The sequence below is a fragment of the Dermacentor andersoni genome, chromosome 10 (genome assembly GCF_023375885.2).
Source record: "Dermacentor andersoni chromosome 10, qqDerAnde1_hic_scaffold, whole genome shotgun sequence".
NCBI classification, from domain to species: domain Eukaryota; kingdom Metazoa; phylum Arthropoda; class Arachnida; order Ixodida; family Ixodidae; genus Dermacentor; species Dermacentor andersoni.
Genome location: NC_092823.1, coordinates 119,879,411 through 119,902,234, shown reverse-complemented (window position 1 = coordinate 119,902,234; position 22,824 = coordinate 119,879,411). Strand labels below are relative to the sequence as shown.

The 22,824-nt window shown below is 49.5% G+C and overlaps 1 protein-coding gene across 8 annotated transcripts in view; it reads right to left on the bottom strand.

The window, feature by feature from the left end:
• Positions 1 to 22,824, bottom strand: part of LOC126544884 (uncharacterized) — a 274,212-nt gene that overhangs the window by 17,176 nt on the left and 234,212 nt on the right. For 6 of the 8 annotated variants that reach the window (XM_055077879.2, XM_050192408.3, XM_050192409.3 and 3 more), the window contains exons 28-31: positions 6,035 to 6,065; positions 3,870 to 4,010; positions 2,797 to 2,931; positions 502 to 657 (exon numbers count right to left, since the gene is read on the bottom strand). In XM_055077879.2, the coding sequence (XP_054933854.1) occupies positions 502 to 657; positions 2,797 to 2,931; positions 3,870 to 4,010; positions 6,035 to 6,065 (463 nt within the window). The remainder of the gene's footprint in view (positions 1 to 501; positions 658 to 2,796; positions 2,932 to 3,869; positions 4,011 to 6,034; positions 6,066 to 22,824) is intronic. The other 2 variants (XM_055077880.2, XM_050192412.3) reach the window with 1 other exon arrangement.

Here is a 22,824-nt window from a genome sequence, read left to right as displayed (position 1 = left end):
TGCACGTTAGAGTACACAACACCCAACGACAAGTCGGATCACGAGCGACGTGGCTTCGCAGCTTTTTTGACAGTCGGGGGCACCAAGCACGAGCAAGAGCCGGTTCCGGACAAGACGTGCGGGCAAGCCGTGGGCAACGCATCATCGGCTAAACACGGAAGCTCACAAGCATGCAATAAGCAGCAGCGGCGGCGGCGGCAGCAGCAGCAGCAACAGCAAACAGGAACCAGCGAAGCGGCAACGACCACAGCCTGGAGCTGCGAGGGAGGCAGTGGTCAATCGCTCGCTCGCTTGCTCGCGCGAGGTCGAAGCGGTGCGCACGCAGCCAAGACGAACCGAAGCAAGCGCAGGCAGACGACACGTCGTGGCAGCAGACGATCGCTAACGGTGCAGCAGAGCAACAGACGTGCAGAAGGCAGGTGCGAGCGGCGTGCTTCTTGAAGTGGCGGCGTCGTGAGACGTATACGGCAGCAGCCGCAGTAGGAGGGGGGGGCAGCGCACCTTTGCGGGCGTCACAGTGGCCACGTCGTGCATCAGCTGGCGGTCGAGCAGCAGCTTGCGGGCGTCCTCCAGTTCCCGGTGCTCCCGCTCGGAGGCGCGCTTGAGGTTCTCCACGTGCGCCACCATCACCTCGAACGCCCTGCTCATGCGCTCCTCCTGGAGGAGGGGGAGGAGGGGGGGCGAGCGGCACCGCGGTCGGAGGCCGCGAGACGTTACGACGACGTCGCGGTAAACGTCACAGCAGCACGTGCCGCCTCCTGGCGGCACTGACGCGAACACAGCGCAGCGCAGCGCACACAACGAAGACGTTTCGTCGCAGGCGACGAGTGCTCACATTGACAGGATTGAGAGAGCGTCGGCGCACAGGTTGGCCTCTGACCTGGCTTCACAATGTCACGTGACGTCAACTGGACAAGTGACTATAAGATGCTGCACCGCACAAACACCGCAAGTTTACTAAAAAGCAACAAGGGGCAATTACAGCGCGCATGGTGTTAAGCCTCGCGTGGTGTTAGGCCTGGTGTTAGGCCTTGCAATAAAGCTGGCACTATACACGCACGCAAGGTTTAGACTTGCTCTGCAACTTCGCGGGGTCGAGTGTGGTAACAATACGTACACACAGTCCGGCTGCGGCCTACGTATCGCGCCCAGCCACTTGCAGGTGTGTGGCATACGCTTGACCTGGATTTTGACTTTTACCTCAGAAGACTTGTAAGACTATAATACGAACTTGGGACACTGCTAACGCTGTATCTTTTGAGGCAGTAGCAATATATAAGCAACTAGTTCATTACGCTTAAGTAGTGTGGGTATTCCTGAGGTGTTTCCAGACAGTTGTCCTTGAAGAGCTTTATTTCTATTGAGTCGTTCATTACTCCCTGCCCTCTCCCAGAACAAAAAAAGAAAGAATTACTACATACTAAGCAAGCATTCTCGCACGGAACGGCAAAGAAAACAGTTAGTAAAAACGCTAAAAGGCCATTAGAAATAACTTTCTATATTTAGTTTCCACTTAAGGCGATAGTTTCTTCCAAGTTCACAAAGAAGTAACAGTTCCTTTCTATTCACTGAGAAACACGTATACAAAAAGGCTAGGAAAACAAGGGTCCAACTGCTTCTCAGAAACGCAGGCGGCGTTGCTAATCAGCCGACAACACTGGAATAATAACGCGCCTTGCACAAATCACGTGGTTCCCCTCGCGGTAGCCTACACAGGGCAGTCCACATCTCGGGAACCTGGCGGCGACCGTAAAGTCAATTACGCCCCCCTTTTCTCGCAAACTCAGTTAAGGCGAGCTCGTTAGCATCGGCGTCCGTCAGGCCCTGCGGTGCCTGAGCGCAACAGGCCAGCGATAAGCGGCAGCAAAACAGCAACAACGCGTGAGTCCCACTACGATTTAACAACGCCTTCTTCCTTGTACACTGTGAGACCGCGGGGCAAGTGTCCCGCCCCCCCACCCCACTACCCTCTTAATGAACGCCAAGGGAGGAAGGTAACCGCCAGCAATTATAGACCGTCGGTACGGGGAGGGGGGGGGGGGGGGGCAAATGGACGCTGGTGTGTACGAGAACAAAATGCAGCGTTTCACACCCTTGAGCACGTGGCGCACACACGCACGTCACGTGACGTGTGGGACGCAGCTTCTCGCCGCGCTAGAGTACCGGAACATGGCGGCCACAATAACGTCGCACACGAATACGGTGTCTTGCTTTCTGACGGTGACCGCTTTTTCACGGGGTTATCACCATTATATATATATATATGTGTGTGTGTGTTTGTGTGTGTGCGTGCGTGTGTGTGTGTGTGCGTGCGTGCGTGTGTGCGCTTCGGCGCCAGAAGCGCCCGTCGTGCTGCCACGTTTACGTGTTTACCCGGTTTTTCGACGTGCTTTAGTAGACCAAAGATGGCGGTCACAATGTCGTCACTGCAAACCATCGGCGCGTTGGACGCTGCCGCAAACTGCCGAAACGGCAAATGCGATGCAAGTTTCGCGACACATCCGTCGGACGTGTTTGACCCGAAACAACCGGTAAACCCTATGTATAGCCTATAAGCGCACTTTCATGGCTATGAAAGCGTACACACAACCCAGCACTAGCAGTGTTTTCCTGCAAGTATCACCTGTATCGCTACCTATAGCAGCTGGATGGCTTAAATACGTTTCTTTTTTTCTGCCAGGTCATCAAAATACATTCGCACGTTTTTTTCCCCCTTGTTTTATTTTACCACGGTTAAAATAGAGTTCACTCGTAATGAGAGCCTTATATGTTGCTATGAGAGCACCGGGCACGTACCTGTTGGACGGCCCCGTACACCTCGGCCTGGCTGGACACTCGGTCGGTGGACTGCTGGATGACGTCGACGTGGTTGCGGATCTGCGCAACCACTTCCCGGACGCGCTCGTCGTCCGTGCACAGCGAGTCGAGGGTCTGCTTGAACACCGCAGCGAGGCAGGGTACGGAAAAAGGGAACAAAAGCAAGCTTCAATGATTCGGCTTTTTTTGGCAGGTCCAATGATCGTGAACGGCTTTTACCACAACCCATCGTGCACAACGTGAACGTTAATAAAAAGCGAGCCGACAACAACAACAACATCGTTGCTTCACGAACAGGTCAATGCGCCCGCGCATTTGAAACGATCGACGCGCCTCGACCGAAAGAAAACCCGTTTACTCGTGGAGCCCGTGGTGCGTGCGGGTGTGCTGCCGCACGCATATATGCACTGTCGAAGGAGTGAACACGCATAAGAGGCGCCAACCACAGCCTCCGAGATCGCACCGCCTGATCTCGAAAGCCATATCTTAACTGAGGAGCTTCCCACAAAAAAAAAAAAAAGAAATATCACGAGAGGACACGCTGGCGCTAGTGTCTACGGGAACCTGCAACCGTGGCGGTTCGGCCAGCACGGGAACAATGGTATATAGTACATGGAGTGGCCTCCTCTTTGTCCTTCCATCTTCAGACGGCCTTGTCACATTGAATTTCTTTCTTGCTATATATGCAACAATGTGTAATGATTATGCATGTACACGGAGCATCTTCTAGCCATCTGCGCGTTCAGATAAACAGGACTGCTCCATTATTTAGAACAATAAAAGAGTACAAAGCGCGCTGGACATCAAGCCACAATAACGTGCGAAAGCCACAAGCACGAAGCTCAGAGAAATACCATCCACTAACCACCATTCCCATGCCAGGAAAACGATCGCATCACCAGAGATCTTTCTGTAGAGTATGGGAGACTCTGCGGCGCCTGTAATACTACACACACACACACACACACACACACACACACACACACACACACACACACACACACACACACACACACACACACACACACACACACACACACACACACACACACCTGCGCGAGATCCCGAATGGCGTTGAGCTCTGCCTGGATGTTGCCCTCGGCGATGTCCCGGTGCCGCTGATGCAGTTCGAGTCGCTTGGTCAGCGTCAGCCGGTCGGTCTTGAAGCCCAGGGAGAGAGTGGTGAACTTGTTCTGCGAAGCAGATACGCAGCATGCGAAATCGAAACTATGAGGGAAGCCTAATTCGTTGCAAGCAAAGAGCTAGCAGTAACAGCACTAGTTAGTAGTAGTAGTATTAGTAGTAGTAGTAGTAGTAGTAGTAGTAGTAATAGTAGTAGTAGTAGTAGCAGTAGTAGTAGTCATACTAAAGAGTCATACTATATGCGCTCCAGTGATTCCACAAGTTATCCGTACGAATAGTGCGGAAATTACGCAGCTTTCTCTGGAGGCTGCGAGGAGGGCCTTGTGTGCTGTGCTGAATGCATTTCTGCAATTGGGTGGATGTCTCATTTTCCCCTAATTAAAAAAAAATGTCTGAATTAACTTGTTCCAAGTAGGTACAGCTCCGGTGTCCTTTCGCGAACAAGAATTCCAGAGCCATATGGTTGGAGATCGAGGAACTGAATGTTTTCGCAAACAGCAGTAATCTTCCGTAATACTAGACCAAACGTTCGTAAAATCGTATAACGCGCCCCAATTCGCAAACATTACAAAAAATTCGGTTGAGTTTCCAAACTGTGATTATCACGTAACAGCTGATAAGGTCGGCGCAGAAAGCAAGCGAATGCAGTGGAACAGAAGCAGTAACTACTATAACACAGTAAGATTTGTACACGAAATATGGCAGACCTATAGCCAGGGAAATTGCCGGTTAGTTGACAGCATTTCGACAAGAGGACTCGGTCCTCGACGGGAAAGATACCTCGCACAAATCTGCACATTATCACTTTCTCATGCAGCTACTCACAGACGGGCCTTGCTAGCACAGTTCTGACGTTTTCAGTTCCTTGTCGAATCTACCAAGTCGTTAGTGTTTCGTAAACAAGAGCACCAAGACACCACCAACGGGCAGTAGCGTCGGCAGGACAAAAGCTAAGCGTCTTGTCCTTTCCGTCGAGGCCATTTCATCTGTCGGCATCGGTAATCCCCGGCTTAAAACAGCTTTCCAGTTCCGCGATAAGAAGCTCGCAGGGAGACCACAACAACACCACACGCTCGCCGGCCGGAACCGGTTACCGACAGGTCGCGGTAAAGTGGTTTAGGCAAGGCTGCTAAGTAGGCGAGCATTTCTGCGATAGACGTCGAAGTGTGCAGGAGCTCTACAATTTGTACGCCGTTCCATTTCTGCGTCGTGATAGACGTCTCAATGCTGCACGCATAAAGGGGAGGCGATGGGACGCGGCCCTGCAACGTGCGCCAGGCGTGACGTCACGAAATGATGTCACGGTCGCAGGAGGTTATACACACAAAGGCTGCGATTCTGCCCCAGCAATGCTGGCAACGTGTCATTAATAAGGCATGCGCGAGGTCGAAATACTCACTTCCGCTGACCTAAACTGCCAGCAATAAAACTAAACGAGCTTCGGTCCTACGTTCTATATTACGGCGAAAACAGATCCGGCGCTCCCTCTTATGTGCGAAAGAAATAATGAAAGCGGATTGTGTTTAGAAGTAATATCCAAGCGACATTAGCAGAAAATCTCCTATAGGCACAGAAATTGTTGCCGAAATTAAAAAAAGAAACGTCTCTCAAAAAAAAAAAAGGTCGTGGCAGAATACTTCGAACCACACAATAGAATCAAACACCCGTGTCATCGTGTTCGTGCATTTCTGTGTTTCGTGGTAATTACATATTTTAGTAAATGCTAACTCGTCTAAACCAATAAAACAACATCACAGCAGACCACATCGCTATTCCGTATACAGTATTCCAGATATAGCCTTTAAGACGGGCGAACAACAAACGCAACAACTTACACTCGGAATAAAATTTCTTCCGCGCGAGTTTTCTAACAGCGTTATTTACAGAATATAGTCACTCTTTCCCAAGTCATTCGTAACACCACATTTTGTAAACTTCGAAGTTTATGCGCGTTTTGAAAAGCCCTGCTAACGTTCGCGCTGTTTCCGTAAACAGCGGCAAGCGCACCCAGCGTGCAACCTTTCAAGGCGCGCGCCGTCAAGCTTAGACGAACAAGAGCTGAGATGCAACTCACCTCAATCTCCTCTTCCGTCAGCTGGTCCGAACTGAACGAAAAGAAAGAACGTCAAGAGTTAAAACAAGCGTAACCGAGTCTTAGGAACAAGCAACAAGGAATTCGAAATTAATCCAGCTAATGCCACGCCATGGATAGGCTCCGAAATACACAGAGGAAGCGGTATGTATGAAAATCATCGGAATGACGAATTCGCAGACAACACATATGAACTTCGCGAAAAGCACAAGAGCCCCAACAGAGACAAAGCAACACGGTAGGTTCATTGCAAAAAGTCCGAGTGCTCGTCAAAAAAGAATGCTGAAACAAAGCCGCGCTCGATACATATGGCGGCCGTGCGACAGTGGTGAAATTCTGCTCACGCTATACGCAGCAGTAGACTTTGGCAACATTAAAGTTTGAAAGTCACTATACAGCCGAAGCCGAAACACAGTAAAATGTTGTAAAAATACAAAAACAATTGTTTACTCTTCAGGCTGTCTACTGATCATCAAAATGTTCGCAGACTTAGTTCTCCAGAATTGCTGCGAACAGACACCACTCTGCTTCAAAGACGCGCGGCTATACAGAACATCTCCGCCACAGACACACTGAAATATTCATAAAATTCTTTCACGGAAAATTCACGCAACAGCGGCCGAAATTTCGCATTGCTTCTATGGTACCATGTTGGTGGCGCGACGCTGCGGGTAGGCACGAACTGAGCAAGTAGAAAAAGAATGAAGCTCCGAAAAATGGGTGGGCTGCCCGGTTTTCCACAAAAATAACTTTTACATTGATTCCAATTCAAAGAGACAATGGTGCAACTACTGGTGGCGTTACGATGATATGTAAGCAAGCTCTAAATATCGGGCATCGCTCGACGAAATCGTTGATGCTGGCAACGACACTGCGGAATGATCTTCGATGCTTCCCCTTCGCACTGCACTATGCCCCAGCCTTTCCCGCATTTTTCCATGCCGTGCTTCCCGTTAGGGAATATGCTCACCCCACAAAAGGCGAGCGTGTTAAAAAAAACGCAGTCGGCGTGAAAAGAAGCAACACAGGCGAAGAAAACAGCCCGGAACTCGCCAATACACTCTCACGGCTGCTGATGTTTGCTCTCCTCGCGGCTTATACTTTCTGTGTACCCCTGGCCATTTCTAGGGAACCGGATTTCCGCGCTACACATTCCCCAAATGCGTTTCCCCCACCCCCCGCCGTACTGCCCTGCAGGAAAGGGCATTCCATAAGGGACCGAAGGCTCGAAAAGCGAGAGTCGATCGATGCATCTCTGTACTGTACTTTCCTGTCCCTGGAGTGAGATCGGAATGGAAAGACAGGAGAAAAAACTTTGTCGCAGCGCGTAGACGAGATGGGGACGTACAGGAAACAGCAAACCTGCACTACAGGGCTCTCTCCGCGCCTGCGAGAGTGATGGATTACTTCTTTTCGCACCCTAGAAATTGGGCTGGGGCGTGTTCGACAGGTATACGACGCACCAGTCTACAGAACGACGGCTTACCGATCTCACTGAAAAGTACATGATAATTGCGTTCTGCGGACATTGGCCGATATAGGGCGGAATCAGTAGAAGCATGACGAGCAAGTTTCCAAGGAAGTTACGGAGCGGAAAGCGAGTGATGGAACGCAAATTGATATCCGTGTTTGGCTCGCAAGAAGATGGAAGCATGGCCATGCGGAAGGTGCCCGTGTGGTAAAACGCCTTCTGCACAATTTTCTCTTTAGCCTTGAACCAAAGCAACATCAGTGTTTTATATGCGCAGCTATGCAGGTGTAAACTACACAAACGACCGCACATGGTATAAAGTAAGCAAAAAACGTAACTTGCTTTATTTTTCACTTATATCAAACGCATATTACGAGCTCTTCCGCTCGACTCAGAGAACGGAGTTAAAAAATAAGAACAGCTGAAAAGCAATATGCACCATGCAGAATTAATGACCACGTATCGCATCGCCGACGCCGCTAAGCACGAGGACGCGAAAAGGACTCGCCCATAATTCACGTGGTCAATTCGTTATGCCAGCCGTGACGGCGCTCACTGTAGTGCCAGAAAAAAAGGAGGTAAAATATAATACCAACAAGCCAGGAAAGGAAACCCGCGCTCGCGGTAACTAACCTAGTGTCAGCACGCCTGACACCGATAACGATACACCTTGGCGCCGCTGAGAGATGAGAAAGAAAAAAATAGAAACGCCTCGCCTGAACGGATCCACATGCTCGAAACGCGAGGCCACAGCTACAGTCTTTCATGACACCGTCGCGTAAACACACGCCATCTCTCTCTCTGTCACACACACACACGCACGCACGCACGCACGCACACTATGTTGCTTACACGCTTCCTTATACGGCAAAGTAGTGAGAAGCCGTATTTCAAAGGTATCATCTCAAACTAAGAAATGCTGGGAGTACGTTTCTGGTGAGATGGAAGTCTCTTCGTACTCTTCATTAAAAATCTCCACGGTGACACAACACGACAAACGTATAGTTAGCTCCAGCGGCAGTTCTGCTGCACCCGTCAAACCAGCTGGCGGAAGCGCCAAGGCCGCGCCTGCAACCATGTCTTTAATCACGCTACGTCGGCCCGCAACCAAATAGACAATGGGCACACAGTACGCTTCGCTCTTCATAATTTGTTTTCGTTTTTGCACCTCGAGGATGCACGCGAAAGACAGGGAAAAACGTTGCAGAAAAAAAAATTCGCAGTTTCGCCCGAAAGGCGAAGCATCGTTTGCGATAGCAAGTAATTATCCAGCTATACGAAGTAAGGGTAGCAACTTTATCGGTCCTATAAACTTGTGTAAATATTCGCTTACTAACAAGCGTGGGGTCACGTGCGCACACGCAAACATGAACACACGTCCCTCGATGACCACGGACACTCGCTGTCAAACCGCTGACGTGAGGAAGAGGGGGAGCAGCAGCGAGCGAACTGCCTCTTGCTGCAACGCGAGCTAACCGGCGAGAACACGGCTCACACGAAGCCATCAGACCCCGGCGCGCCTAGACGCTGTACCCAGCGCAGATCGTTTTGAAGGTATAGGGCTCGCGCGGCCACGCTGTCGCGCCATACGCAGCCGCCGCCGGAGTAGAACGCCCCCCTCTCCCTCCGCCGTGTTGTCGCACATGGACTTTATACGTAACGACACGGCAACGGTGGAAACGGGCACGGAAAGTCTATATAAATGCTACTGCAATAAAACAAGAATGAGAACCTGCTTTCGTCAACGAGTTGAGGACCTGCATGTGCAGATATACAAAGTACAACGGGACAATCTTGCGCAATCTATGACACCAGCGCATTCAAGTGATCGTAAAAATTTGACCTAAGCGCGATGAAAAAATCACGCGGGAATGCGCAAACAGGCAGTCGTCGACAGACTGAAGAGTGGAGTCCGAATGAATCAAACATAAACCAAGTGAACTCAAAGAGAATCACATAAATCTAGCAATTTAGCAAGTGTGCATAACGCATTATGTTGCCCGTGGGTCACCTTTAACAGAGGGGAAAAACAGGTGAAGATCACACCAAGTTTAAGGGACCCCGACGTAATAGAGAAAACGGCAGCAAGCATTGAATAGATAACTGAAACTGCGTTAAAAGATTAGGATTTCGTTAATCTTAGAAACATCATGACGGAAGAAATTACGGAATCATGATATCAAGCAAAAATTAAAAATACACAACTGGAGGATAACACAACCAGGGACGTAGTGAGTCGCGCAATGCTTCTACAGAACACAGACTGGCAAAGAAGGGCAGAGGTGTTAGGACAGGAAACAGACCACTTATATAGGGTACATATCGCCGCGAGAAAAATGGACGTCCAGATCCTTGTCCAGGAATAAAAAAAAATACTAAAGGTTAAAAAAATCACCAATCTCAGGAATGTGCAAAAAATACCGCTTAAATAAAAATAATCTCGGACCATGTTCAATGAGTGTCCAATCAATGAAGCAGTTTCTACCCGCGATGCAGTTGGAAATTAGCAAGGACACGGCGCGCTAATTATGCACTACAGTAATTGTGCTCCCCGCCGGGTTCGAAAGAGAAAGAGTGAAAGAGAGAGAGAGAAATAGAAGGAAAGGCAGGGAAGTTAACCAGGGAAATGTTCATACCGCATCACCTCATGTTTACGCCTCCGTGAATTGCAAGGACCGCGCAATAAGCGATGCAAAGAAAATATCGCCCTTGGACTTTATACAGAACATCACGGCGACGGCAGAAATGCGCTGGAGTGTCCATATAGTTGCTATCGCAATAAAATTTTAGGCGCGTAACGTTGGGACAGGAAGGCAGCGGTGAGCATTAGACAGCAAATGGGGTAGCCGATGTTCTATAGCTGGCATTAGGAGGTGGAAAAAAAATGGAACTGCGTTAGATATATGCAATGCGTACAACACATAAGCGGTGGTCCATTAGAGTAGCAGAAAGGGTGCCAAGGAAAGGGAAGCGTAGGAACGGCAGTGCGATGAAATCAAGAAACTTCCTGGCACTACTGGAGATCGCCGGGAGAAGTCTTCGTCCTGCAGTGGACATAAATCCAGGCCGATAATGATGACGCAATTGTAGTACGCACTCAGACAAGCCAACAAAAACTGTCTGCAGGACAATAGAGCCTTCATCAGAGCTGCTGCACTTATTCGGACGTTACAGTATAAAACCCACACGGATCGTCACCTCGCAAACTCCCCGTACTTTCGCTCTCACTACAAAGCGATATTTTCCTGCAGCTGACAAGTGAGACGACCCCGCTCCCTCACGCACCCAACTCGCTTTAAGCTGTTAAGCTCGATTCGTAGTGCAAGCGAAGCGATACCCGCAGAACCGGCGGCAGTCGTGACAAGAGAGGATTAAGGACGGCGACCCAGTGCCACTCGTTCGGAGCTGCCCGATTGTCCTCGGCCGTCGTAATTGCCTGCTTTCGTATGCAGTGGAACGGGCTTGTTGGGAAACAGCGATTAAGGAAGCAAGCAGGAACAAACGGACACAAAAAAAATTAGAGGAAGCGACGGAGCGAGATTGGGTTTTATCGCCCGTTCGCAGAGGCCACGCTGTGCCCTTCGTGACTTCGGCGCTGGAAGAGCGTTTGGAATCTCATCCGGCGCTGGCGGGAAGGAACTCGGAAATGCCGTTGCAGCCGCAGCGTCATACACGCGTTTCAGTTAAAAGGCGACAAAATTCGCGAGGCCAGGATAATGCGTTGTCATTGTTTGTAGGCCACGTGCAGCTTAGCTCGACGCGCGCATGGCGGTAGTTTGGTGCAGTAATTTGGTGCAGAACGATCCAAACGTTCCGCAAGGCAAGTTTCGTCGCAAAATAAACGGTCCGCGCCACGCTCAAACGAAGACACACTGAACCATACGGTCGAGCATGTTCGGAAGAGCACCTAAGTTGGTTTTCTCTACTTCTTTTTCTTTTTTTTGTGTGTGTGTTTGTGTGTGGGAGGGGGTTATACAGCAAAGGAGTAATGCCAGGACGATACAACCAGATTGACAACGTACTTGCGAAAACCCCTTACAGAAAAAAAATTAAAAGGAAAATCAAGCGCACACATAGAAAGACGATAATCAATTCACGACAGGGGAGAGGTAATTAAGTAGGTCGGCCTATAATCGATAGCGTGCTCTACCCTTCCACTCATGCACCAAAGGAAGACAAAAATGTGATTCCACCCGCGCAAGTTAGAAAATGCTTTGTTTTTTTTACTATACCATATGCCAAGGCCCCTCGCACAAGCATACGTTGGTTACCTACACCAACCGTACACTCCTTCGTAACAGGTGACAACACGTTGGCCAACCTCGGAGGAAACGCAAGGCCGGCGTGCATAATATACACTCGATAACTGGGCTTCGGAGGAACTCCTCCTCGGAATCAATTCGCTGCTGACGAACGATGCCAGAAAAGGAAAGCCGCGCGGGCCCATATCGCGGAGGTTCAAATAAACGGCGAGGAACACGCGCCCAACTGAACACGCACGCCCCAACACGCTCTTATGGTTACGCAAGTGGCGAGGGAAAGCGCGCGACGCGCGGAAGCTCTAATTATTATTAACGACCGCACATAACCACGCGCGACAACGGGGGTGTCGCTAAGCAGCGCCGCGGGACCAGTCGCGCGAAATGGGTGCCGTATACGAACGTGCGTAGATTGAGAAAGATTTCAGGGATGTAACTTACGACGCCCCGGGGCGCCATATATTATGCGTAATCTGTTCCTTCAATCAGGACGGAATGCGTCACGGTACACGCATACAAAATCCTCAGGCTATACACACGCCACGCATATTTGCCGCCTTACGACCGAAGTGGAAACGTCCCAGACTCACGGCTACGCACGTATAGGTTATAATACGTCCCAGATTCACAGCTATAACGTAGGCTAATAAATATTGTGATCAATAATAACGTTACTTCTTCACTCCCTCACTTCGTAGCCGACCGAGCGCGATTCTAGCCTGTACAAACAAAACGTACAGTACGGTACACCATTTAAGAAACACCAAAGAGGGATAACACGTCAGTTTAGGATGATAAAAGTATGAGTTTTAGAATGGCGTTTGCAGCCAAACGTAAACGCGCAATGCACGTAATAGCGTCATCCTCACTGCGCATGCTCCGTACGTTACTGGGTTACTACTGTTCACGTACGCTATGATAATGTACACGCGTAAGCAGAACCATACGCACCAGGGATTCCCCGATAAAGGGGGTTTTCTCCTTCGCCTACGAAGGTAACCTGAAATTGAGGACTGCAATCGAAGCTTGGTGCATTTGCGAACTTTCCAGTTCGGTCCTCAATTTCACTTTGCGCATCTTCATTACAAATAAACCGACTTTCTTTTAGCGAGCAATTGGTCTGCATACTTTTGCTTACTGGTTTACGTTATTTGGCGAGCTTGACGCAAGTAATGTTGACGTACACTGAGAAATGTGATTGTCGAACATGGCGGAACCCGTGGCTGCCGACCGCTTCAGTGGGTTCAGTTTGTAACGCACCTCAGGCGACAAACGGCATTCTAAAGCTGTAGTATTTAGATACATAAAAGGTACGGTGCCGTCCATTGTTAAATAAGACACTAAAGAAAGAAGCAAGAAATCAGTTTCGACAGATAAACCTATTACTTCGAAATTTTAGTTTCCTTAATTTTCTCGCAATAGGTTGATTATTGAAAGAGAAAATGAAGCTCTATGTTCGGCAGTTTAAATTCCGCGCCCAAACATCAGCGCCGGTTCGTCACAGTGACGTCATGGATTTCAAAGCGTTTTACATAAGGCTTGCTGCGACTCTGTAAAAGTCGTTGCCTGGCAAAGTTCCGTGTTTGGCTTTTCTTTTCGACGGCACAACGAAGTCAGTCTTTACTGATGTAAAAATTAACCTGTCCCAAGCATACGCAGTCAAAATCCGTCACGTCACAGCAAGCTGGTGCGGGAATTTGTTTTGTCTTTCTTCTTCGTATTTTTGAGGCGAATGTGTCTTGTTTTCTATTCTTGTTTTTGCACCCTGTCTGTTTTACAACGTCTCCTCTTTGTGTTGGTATCGTACAAGGATAATTCGTAAACACAGCTCAAATTATCTTTGTCGCACTTTAGTGAAAAGAAACACATTAGTGCAGAGCTCGCGCTACAGTAGGGCTGATTACAATTATCACTTTCGCACTATATATCCCTGTCTAGTGTGTGTGTGCGCGCGCATGCGCGTGCTAGTGACAAACTCACAAAAACTTCACGTACTGTGCTTACATTCGAAGTAAGTCATGATGTTACGGAGTCCGAGCAATACATATCCTTCCACTATACAGAGGCACTGTTTAAATCAAATTACCGTTAGCTTTAGTAAATAGGCGCCGGCCAGTGGTATACATAGAAAACAAAGCGCCCCACGTTTCATACAGGCCTGCTTATGGTACATCGATTTCTAATAGGCTTCGCCTACGTTCCCATACAACCCACGTACCAATCGAAGCAATACAAATGTACAGCAGACATGGCCCGACGTTGTGCTAGAACAACCTCAAGTTGGGTATGCACCGGCTCTGCTTTCATTGTTGCAGGTAAGATTGCTTACATTTGCGCGATTTTACAAGCTGACGTAACGAAACCAAATAGAACGCGGGACGCCTCCTAGGTTCATTACATCCGAAAAGATACGGCAGGTCATGGAACGCACGAAGAGACACACTGACATAATACAGAAGTCGTAGGAACTCTGGCTACAACACGTTTTTCGCTGGTAAAAAAAAAAAAGGGGGGGGGGGCACTTGGCAAGTATCAAATGTTGGGGAAACTATTACAGGATATGTTAATTTTGACATTGAAGTGGGCCTAGCAAACACTGCACCTGGCGCGCCACATTATCGCGACGCCATGATGCTGCAAAATTTGCGGACCTCTTGGAGCTACGAGGCGTATAGGAATTGACGACACTGCTGGCAAAGAAAAAGCTCAGAATGCCGCGGGTGCCTGTTCCGGTTGCGCTCGCGAGTGCCAGCCCCCAACAGTCGCAGCATAACGGGAGCGACCCAGTGTTTATCGACGTCATCGACGCGTCCATGCAACACCACCTAGATAACACAAGGCCTGTGCACTCCTATCCATGACGTCATGCTACCTGGCCCGACTGCCATAGAATCTAATGGGGATGCTCCCGAGTAAGCAACAGTGACTTTGACGTGGCCGCTTTCGTCACGCCAGCCTTGGCAATGGAAATTTCGGGCCAAGTAGCATGACGTAATGGAGCGTAGTGGACAGGCCTTGTGTTATCTAGGTGGTGTTGGTCCATGCCTCCTATGCACCGAGACAGGTTGGCAGAAGCAAGTATTATGTTGCTTACGGCTCTCTGACGCTTGTCAAGTTCTTTATATCTTCTTTTTTTTTTCTCAGGGTCAGGAAGGTTGAACCTTTGCTTATCGCAAATAATGACAAGTCGAAAATGTCATGTCGCTTGTACAGTCGAAGCGGCTTCACGTCACAGCGACCAAAAATATACCGTGCGAGTGATCGTAGCATATTAAATAAGGCCAGGCCTTGCCGGAAGCAAGTTAATAAAATAAAATAAAAAGCTGATCAGACTTAGTCCTGCCGTATTTGAATTCGTAGACTAAGGTTGAATAAAAGTTTAGTCATACTGACAAGGCTCGACCGGCGCAAAAGAATGCGCCGACTGCCCGCAAGTTCCAATGTTTTGTGTGTGTATCAGAACAGCAAGAGAAGCAAAAAAAAAAATCGATAAAAGAAAACAAATTTCGCATTGAAAAGATAGCGCTGGGATGAGAAAGTCTGAGTGACAGGTTGGACAGGAACCTCTGATAAGGCCATCATGTCTAGGTGACGTTGGCTCATCGGACTGCGACCTGGCTACGTTATCGAACAAAATTAAAAGATGAAAAGTAATTTCGCTCGGTTTCAAAGAGGAACGGTTATTTGTCGCAATCATATCCCTTTTGGTTTCGAGCAATTAATTCCCTACCGCCTCTGCAGCAACTACGCAGCTCACTCGATCACACTGCTACATAGAGCCGTTATCAAGATACATACTCTATATTTAACAGAATTTGCGGAGACATGATTTTCACACGCTCGTTTACCCTGTATAAAGAAATGAATGCCGATAACGGAGTCCTTAATAAGTGCGCTTATGGCATGCTTTCATAAAAGCAAGTTTAGTCATGCAGACCTGGTTCACCATTATAAGCTTCAATGCTGTCTACAGAAGAGAGTCGTTATAAAGTACGTTTTTTAGGCTAAGGTATTCTGGTCCACAAACTGCCAAAACTGGTTTTGCGGACAAAAATCTATCGATATAATGTCGTCAGAAAAGCGTAACTAGATCATCACGTATAAAGCAAAATATAAAACCCTCTATTGAAATTTAGCATACAGCAGGGGCGCGTCTTGTACCCAGCGATAATATGACAGCATAGATAACCTGGGGAAAGAAGTAAAACCGCAAAAAAAAAGCTAGAAGTCCCCGGCAACAACTAGAACAATGCATACGCATGTTTCCTTTGCCATGTCCACACGAAAGGAAACAATGCACGAAAACAAGGTGAGCACAGATCGAATCAGCGGTCTCGAGTCTCTCGGCCTTGTTAGGTTCAGAAAACGACTCAGTCTGGCTTGCGTCTACACACATTCGTATAAAACAAATTGAGAAACAACGTCCTCCTTCTGAAGTGACATTGGCACATGTGCAAGGTTGATTAACCCCCTTGTATATATACCGGGTGTTTTATTTTAACGTTAACATAATTTTCAAATGTCCCCTGTAGCATTTAGAAAAAAAAAAGAGATCTACTTATTGAGCTGAAATACCCAATAATACGCGCTGGGGCAATATTTGAACATAGGCGCCACAGCGCAAAGCTGCATCGGTAGGTGAGAAGCAATACTATGGGTGCACATAATATGTTTCGTTATAACACAAGAAATTAAGATCCCGGTCTCTTCATGTCACACCCGCATCGTGGTAATGCCTGTATGCTTATCTGAATTTAACATTTCCCGTTACTTCTTGGAACAACTGGCATATTAAACATACCAAAATATACAACGTTGGTACCTCCGTGCGCAGCCAAGCCAAAATCTCGTATTAACTATAACGATCACCGCCGTTAGTTTTACAACGTTATTGCAATCAAAGCTCGACCTCGGCTTAAGAAAGTGCCCATCAGCGCAATCCCTCGGCAGAAGTGGTCACTGCTTCATTATCACACATGGCCTCCGATGTTGGAAGCCGTGTGTGTGATCTCGGAGGCCACGTGTGATCTTCCACGGCCATTCTTGAGAACTGCGCAGCGTCTTCATGAGTCGAGGGACCGCTGTGCTCAACTCGTTGGAGTGGGTGAAGAGCTTCGAGTCGAGGATAGCTTGAGAATACGGGGGGTGACACAATTAACATGAGCACGCACAAGAACAGAAAAGAAAGAAAGGAAGGAAAGAAAGAAAGGAAGGAAAGAAAGAAAGGAAAGAAAGAAAAGAAAAGCAATACGCTCGCAAAGTGCCCGTTCTTCAAACTCATCCGCCCGCCAGACTACCGCCTATTACCGTCGCCGGAATAGACAGCACAGCTGTTGCGTGCGCATATGTGGGGCACGGTCGGCGGCAGTCGGTGCCTGCACGTCGCCGGCCCGCAATCTTGCTAGAAAGCGCACGCGCGTGACCCGCTTTCTCTTTTGCTTTCGTTCGGAAGGCCGCGTTATATGCGACAGCACTCGAGCCCTGCCCGCGAATAGCACGTCGGGTTTTACGCCCTCACTATTGGCGCTTCCCAGAAGAAAAGGCAACAGAACGAACGAGGAACTCAGTTTTTTGGTGAGACATGTCGTACACGGAGAGAGCTAGCACGGTCCAAACGAGAAAATGCCACACGCAGGTGCGTATGAAGGCTCGCAATGAATCACGGCCTGCCTCCAAGGCGCGTCAACTACACGTGCCCGCGCTGCGGTCGCCAAGATGTCAGCGACGCTGGGCGCTCCGTCGTGGAGCCGTAACAGCCTGTTCACACAGGCGATTTCAGACGCGGAATCGCGAGTCGCCTCGCGATTCCGCGTGCGTAGGTGTGAACGCTAGAAATTTCGCGTCCATTCCGCGAGGCGAACGGGTGATACCGGAAAATTTTGACAATTGCCCTTACACCCCACTTATTAATTGATGCATATGAAACAGTATATGGTAGAAGCTGAAAAAAGGATTTTTTTTCCGTAAATGTTAGCAGGCCTCCAAACATAAGCTTATTTGTAAAGTTGTTGCTGCCCAATTCCTCACGTCTGTAGCTGTGTGTAATATCTGTCCAGTTTGCACTTTTTACTCCTTTAATGACACTCTCCAATGGATAACTATTTCTCCACAGAAATTATCTTACAGCGTATACACAACACTCACGGTTCACGTCCAAATGCGTCATTGAACGGTAGCTGCAAAGCTAGTTACAGAGGCCAGCAAAATCCCAGCGTTGTTACATGGCGCGTGAAACCAATTCATGCCTAATTATGGCCTACAGGGACAACATTTCCCCAAGTTTATTTGCCCGTGCTGAATGTTTGGCGGTTTTGCTGTATAGGTGCCTACTTCAATTTCCGTCCTTTCTATAGCGCACTTATAAAAGTTTAAACATCCATTACCATCTTGCCCAAATAAGCGACCAGTGAAACTGCGGAGGTCACCGAAGCTAATCTCTCCGAAAGGAGTGACGGGTGAAAAGTTGTAGACATTATGCCATTGAAAAATCCCGTATGCTCTATATATGCCCCGTATCCGTATAGTCCATATTATATATATATATATATATATATATATATATATATATATATATATATATATATATATATATATATATATATATATATATATATATATATATAGAGAGAGAGAGAGAGAGAGAGAGAGAGAAGTAAACAAGTGACGCGAGGATCGGCTTACGGATCTCTAGCGCCGCGAACCGTATACCAAACAGCTAATATGAATGGATATATTTTTCCTATTTCAAAGACCGCGCTAAAACGATGCACATATCGACAAAGAACCCCAACGTTGGGACTAGCGGAGAACTGAGCTCTAAAGCGACGACTAGCCCGAGCCTGAATCTGGGCTTACTGAACACGACAAAAGTAAATGTCGCGCTGTCACGCCTAGGCACACACGGAACGTATACTTATAATGCTGTACCGAAACATAGCTATATAGTCACAAGATACAGATCAGCATACGAGTTGCAATCGCGTGCTCCCACTGTTCATTGTGAATGTCAACAGCGTGTAGGCGGAAACGGCAGCAGGGCGAATCTATGGCCGCCCTTACACACAGAAAGGTCACACACCGCAGGCTGAACTTACGGTACGTTTTTAAGAGGCAGAAAATACTGGAGTATGAAGGGCGCTATAAAACCTGTGCCGTCAATTCTCGCATTTGCGCCAGACACGTTCGATCACACAGCCGCGAAAACTGCGAATAACCAAGTGGGCAAAAGCGCACTTTCCCAGGCGAGAGAGTGAGAGAGAAGGGCTCACCTGTTTCGTATGGCGACCATAAGGTCGTAGAAGCTTGTGATGGGCCCAGGAGGCGGCTCCATGGCGTACGAAAATCTACAGCTTGTACAACAGCGTAACGGGCACTCGGCTTTCTCCTTCAACAGGTCAACCGCCAACTCTCTATCTGCGCCGGCAGTGTAGTTCCAGCGCGACAGCAGGCGCGTAGAGCAGGGTCTGGCGCTTGTGCATCAAGTCTTCGAATTGTTTCAACAACAACCTCTTCCTCGGCGTGTAACTTAGCCGAGCGTTCGCCGAGCGCGTCGGCTTCGTCGGGGCCCTTCTCCGACGAAGTGTAAACAACGTCCGCGCCTTCTTGCCCGCCTGTCTGTGAGAACGGCTTTAGCAAGCAACGAGCACACCGAGCGGCGCCGGCTAATTACTGCCGCGGCTCGCGTTTCGCGCAGCGAAACAGCGGTCGCTAGAAACCAGCTGCACGCGCGAGACCGCTGCCCGGTACGGGATGACGTCGCGGCTGGACGCGCGACGGTGACACACACACGCACGCGGCTGACAGACACGGTTTACATATCGGTGCGCAGCGGCGAACCGACAGGTATAAACATCCGACCGACGCGAAGTCGACACCCTTCACCTCACTGCGGAAAATACACGACGACGGTTTATGAGGGTGACGTTGGCGCGATCTGTCAAGTCGTCATCACTTGTCCGTCTCTCCTTATAATGAAAGCAGTAAGGAAAAGACCTCGACGCGCAAAGTACGGCTGCATACACAAGTCACTCGGGTGTCAAGTCTGAGCAATCATGGCACCGTGGAAGGCCGGTAGGCGGACGCACAGGAGTCGAGTCACCGTCGTATTCACACAATGTCTGTCAAGTCGACAACGGCGCGATGTAGGGATCAAGCCTGCCTATGACGGGGCAAGGCCCGAACGCTGCTTCCGTCGATCGGTAAGGAGGGGGTGGTAAACGGGACCATAAGTTAGGTCAGATTAGTCGCTTCGCGGGTTTTGACTGGCGCTCTCCCACCATTGCTCCTTTGTTTTTCCCCGGACATAGAAACACCCCCCCTCCGTGGTCAGCCTTGTTAAGGCGAGGGTGCCGGCGAAAGCGAGTGCAATATACAGCGCGCTCAGTCCTCCGTTCTCCTTGTCCCAGTTACGAGTCGAAATCGAAAGTCGGCGATCAGGTAAGACCGCGCGCGCGGCAAACGGCGCGAGGTCAAAGTTTGTCGCTTCAAACGAGGCACGGGTAAAGAACAGAAAAAGAGGCGGCAGTTCAGTGAAAGTCCGAATGCCCACGATGACGTTGCGACAAAGTTTCTCGCGCAGCTTTTGACGATCCGTGTGTCTCGAATTCGTTATACAGTGACACGCTCTCGTTCACGAAGAACACGCAGCTCCACTTAGAAGGGAAGCACCACTGGCGAACAAGAAGTGAATCCGTCCGTGAACCGCATTCGCATTGTGCAAGCTGCGCTGTACCGGTTTTCATGGGAACGAAAAGCTATAACTCGGCAGAGATGGTAGGAGAAAGACCCCCGCATATGCCTCAAACGCAAACAACAGAATAGCAAAGCGAAACTTCAGGGAATCGTGCGCACATAACTACCAAACAGCCGCCTCCGTGGACGATTAGGCCCCTCTCCGGTATGGCAAAAGTGACGAGAGGCGTTCTTCTAGCGGGAAATCAATGCCGCCCGCTAGCCTTCGTTCTAGCCGATGCTTGCCCTCTATCGTTCCGGCTTCAAGGCCTCCAGAAACGAAGAGTTCACTCGATAGAAGAGCTCAAAGCAGCCGAACTGGTGACGCACTTCCAACGGCGAAACGCATCCGTTCTTGAACGAACTGCAGTGGTATTCCGAGTATACTCGAAGGTGGTCGCACAGGTGGCAAACCCAGAGTCCTCGCTGTAGTATTCGACGCTGCCCGCCGAAGAAGGCTCTCGCAAACACTGACACGCAGACAGAGCCTCGCGGGCTGCCTTCTATTCACGAGTGTCACCGCACACACAAACACTTTTCACGACACTCCATAAACCAAAGAGCGGGAGGGGGGTGAGGGGGAAGCTCCAATTCAGCCGAAGACGAACGACAGCGGCCTTTGATCAAGAGGCCACGCGTGGAGGGTCGCGATTCTCTTTCACAGCGCGAGAGACACCGCACGCAACTTGAGAACCGAATTCTCCTCGATGCCACCTGGTTTTCGTAAGAACATGCCGGTGACACCCCACCAAAGGATCTTCCACGAAACTTGAAAAGACCGCTGCCGCGTTTCCGAAGGCGAGTAACGGTGCGAGGTCCGAAACTCGTGTTTTCACGATTCCGCGCTGCTCCTCCCGTCCGTTGGCAGGTATGAAGACGCGGAACTCGAACAAAAAGGAACCGGATGTCAGAAGCACACGGAGTAGCAGTTCGCAGAAGTTCCGATAAGCAGACTTTCAGAACGACAGCCCGCGCCAGTTAAAGAGACGGGGAGGGCACGGCTGCCGCACGCAGAGGCGCCGGCGCGAATGGCTTGACGCTGGCTCACGACAGCAGCGGTGGTGGTGGTGCCTCGCCTCCGGCAAGTACGAGGAAGGCGAGAGGAGCGAGAGTGGAGCAGCGGAGGAGGAGAAGCTGAGGCAAGACAAGGCGCTCCCGTGCCGTTCGCGCCGTGTTGTGCCGGGTGGCACGGCGGGGGGAGAGATCGAGGTGGAGAGGAGGATTTCGGGGTAATAAAACGGGCGCGTTAGAGAGGCAGAAAAACAAGCCCTCCCCCTCCACTTATGACGACCTCATAACACAAGACGCGGCCACAGCGGCAGCACAAGCCGCCGACGCGAGTATTTGAAAACGCGTCGGGTCGGAACATCAAAGGGACGCCGCGCGATTCCCCACGTCACGGATTAGAGACGAACGAATCGACACACGGCTAACAGGGCAGGAGCGAGTCGGGACGGGCCGTAAATCAATTAAAACTTTCTTTCGGCGGTTTTAATTGGGCCACCGAGGCTCCGCAACGTCGTTCGAAAGGGGCCTGAAGACCGTCCTGCAACTGAATGATCGGGGTGTGCCGGCGAAGCCTTTGTTCGAGCTAAACAGCTGTTCGTAAAAAGCGAGCGGGCGTGACGTATAAAGAGCAAACGCGGATCGAGGAAGTGAGACGTATATACCTCACCGATGCAAGATCGCAATACCGCGAACCGGGGACCGCAGGGCGTGAGAGGATGTGATTATTAAGAGGGGAAGTTACAAACCCGAGAAGGTTCGCGGTATCACGACAGCCTGATACTACACACAACTCAACAGACGCTGCGCAATGGCAATGATCGATTTTGTTACTGAAAACAGAACACAGCCACAGTGAGCTCTTATAGAACAGCGAAAAACGAATGATGAGTCAAAATGCTAACAACATATGCTGCGCAGTCGAGAGAGAGAGAGAGAAACGAAAAGGGAAATGCTGAGAGGTTAACCAAGGACGTGCCCTAGAGACTTCTATGTACGAATGGGGTTACGCAGAGAAGTTCACGAACAACGTCAGCGTAATCAAACACCAATATTCCACATTTGACGACAGAGAAGACGTCAAACGACCTATTAATGCAGTAACCGACCGCTAGGTGGACTGGGCAGTTTCGTGAGAAAGTGTAGTCTGTTACTAATGTACAAGAGCACCGTCCTTAACGATAATGATGGGGGTGATCAAATGCAGAGATAACGAATGCAAGCCTGGGCATACCGACTGGCTGTCACGGCGTAGTTACAACAGCAACTATGAGCCAGCCACCGATACGGACTTACGAGCGTCGAGG